The 1816-nt window shown below is 67.6% G+C and overlaps 2 protein-coding genes across 2 annotated transcripts in view; one reads left to right on the plus strand and one right to left on the minus strand.

Moving 5' to 3' along the window:
* CHLNCDRAFT_143863 (hypothetical protein) overlaps nucleotides 1–330 on the plus strand; it is a gene marked incomplete at both ends in the record, with an annotated part of 1342 nt that extends 1012 nt beyond the window's left edge. Inside the window, 2 exons of the mRNA XM_005849126.1 lie at nucleotides 15–127; nucleotides 316–330. Coding sequence (XP_005849188.1) covers nucleotides 15–127; nucleotides 316–330 — 128 coding nt within the window. The remainder of the gene's footprint in view (nucleotides 1–14; nucleotides 128–315) is intronic.
* CHLNCDRAFT_34919 (hypothetical protein) overlaps nucleotides 14–1816 on the minus strand; it is a 4781-nt gene continuing 2978 nt past the window's right edge. Inside the window, exons 8-11 of the mRNA XM_005849321.1 lie at nucleotides 1555–1692; nucleotides 1276–1322; nucleotides 316–1116; nucleotides 14–127 (exon numbers count right to left, since the gene is read on the minus strand). Of these exons, the coding sequence (XP_005849383.1) occupies nucleotides 1086–1116; nucleotides 1276–1322; nucleotides 1555–1692 (216 nt within the window). The 3' untranslated portion in view covers nucleotides 14–127; nucleotides 316–1085. The remainder of the gene's footprint in view (nucleotides 128–315; nucleotides 1117–1275; nucleotides 1323–1554; nucleotides 1693–1816) is intronic.

Raw genomic sequence — 1816 nt, forward strand, 5'->3', positions numbered from 1 at the left:
CTTTCCTCCCGCAGACGGCTCCAGCGACGCGGGCAAGGAGCTGGGCGGCGAGGGCCAGTTTGGGGCCAAGCGCACCTCGGACGACGAGCTGGCGGCAGCTGGTCAGGCCAAGGTTGTGATCGAGGAGGTGAGGCGGGGGAGGCGAGGAGGGCGGGGGGCCCGGATGGGCTGGCGCGTGTGTGCTGCTGCTGCTGGCGGGCAGGACGGTGCAGTACAGGCCCAGTACAGGCCCCTGGCTTTGCACCCGCGTGTGGAAGCGGTGGGAAGGGTGCTGGCCTCCCAACACTCCACACACATGTCTGCCTGCGGCTGCAGGTGACGGAGGTCTGAGTGCCTTGGCTGCCGCGCCCTCTGCGGGGCCACACCCGCACCTTCCATCCGGCTGCCCGCTGGCAGCGCCGGCTGCACCCCTACTGACCGATGCCCTGCGGGCAGGCTGCTGCTTGCCAGGCTGCAGCTCAGCCCACAGGGCAACCCACCCACCACCCTACCTCCTGAGAACCTTTTTTTCGGAGCGTTGTTGGCGCGCAGCCGCGCCCCGCACCAAACCAAACTCAAGATGCCAGCCAGCCCTGCGCTCTCACACGCCCCCTCCACAATTTCTTGCCGAGCGCAGCCAGTGCCTTTTCCCAGTCCCTGCCGCACAATCCATATTCTTTTATTGCTCCTGCCAGGCGCAGCAGCACCACCCCCGCCAGCTACCACATTTCACCTGCCACCCTGCTCTACTCCTATTGCCGTCCCTTGCCATTGGGGCCATTGCCCTGGTGGTTGTTGTCAATCAGACCCTCTCTCTGCCACGCGAAGCACACATTGCATAATTGTAATGGAAGGCAGAGTGCATAAATTCGGATCGGGGCTAGGGAACTGCAGCTGCAAATGAAATGTCGCCTGAAGGAGGCGTCAAAGGGTTGCAAGTGGGGTCCTCAGGCTGTGAGGGGCGGCTGTAGGCATGGGGAAGGCGGTCGAAGCTCCCGGGGTCACGAACAGAGAAGACATGGGGTGGCGCTGTCCTGGCTCCAAGCGAGAGAGCTGGGGAGGCTCGGGGGCACCGGAAGGGCACTCTTCTGTCCCTCACAGGCGCACTAGGAGGTGCCCTCTTCGATGCGCAGCCGCCTGCAGGGCAGCCGAGCCAGACCGCAGCGCGCACGCCATGCACGGCGGTCAGGCCACGGCTCCAGCTGGCACCCAGGTGTCCTGTACGACTCGCTGCCAGCCGCTGCCCGACCAGCCACAGCACGTGCCATCGCCGCACAAGCAGGCAGGCTCGCTCACCGCTTGAAGTCATCCACCATCTTGAGCAGCCCCTCCTGCAGCGGGATCTGCAGCGGGGGCAGTGCGCGGGGGCGGGAAAGCGACCCACCGCGGGGTGAGCGCAGGGCATGGGCCCGTCTGGGCAGGCAGGCAGCAGGCAGCCGCGGTGGGCAGCCGACAAGCACGGCAGGCTGCTGGCGCCAGGGGGCTGGTGCCGGGGGGCTGGCGGCAGGCCGCCTGCCCACCCCGCTCCCCTCCCACCCACACCCCCGCCCCACCATATTCCCCGCCACCCCCCACCTTGGGCTCCCACCCCAGCAGTGTCTTGGCCTTGGTGATGTCGGGCCGCCGGCGGGAGGGGTCGTCCGCAGTGTTCTCCACCCAGATAAGCTGCAGGGGGTGGTGGTGTGTGTGGCGTGTGTGGCGTGGTTGGGGGGGCTTGAGCAGAGCCTGGCTGGGGCTGGGCTGGGTGGGACTGAGCAAGCCAGGCATGCACACTGGAGGGCAGCAGCAGCACGGCCCGCTGCTCGGTTATCCGGTGGCCAAGCCCCCCCCCCCACCC

The sequence above is a fragment of the Chlorella variabilis genome, assembly GCF_000147415.1.
Source record: "Chlorella variabilis unplaced genomic scaffold CHLNCscaffold_6, whole genome shotgun sequence".
Taxonomy (NCBI): domain Eukaryota; kingdom Viridiplantae; phylum Chlorophyta; class Trebouxiophyceae; order Chlorellales; family Chlorellaceae; genus Chlorella; species Chlorella variabilis.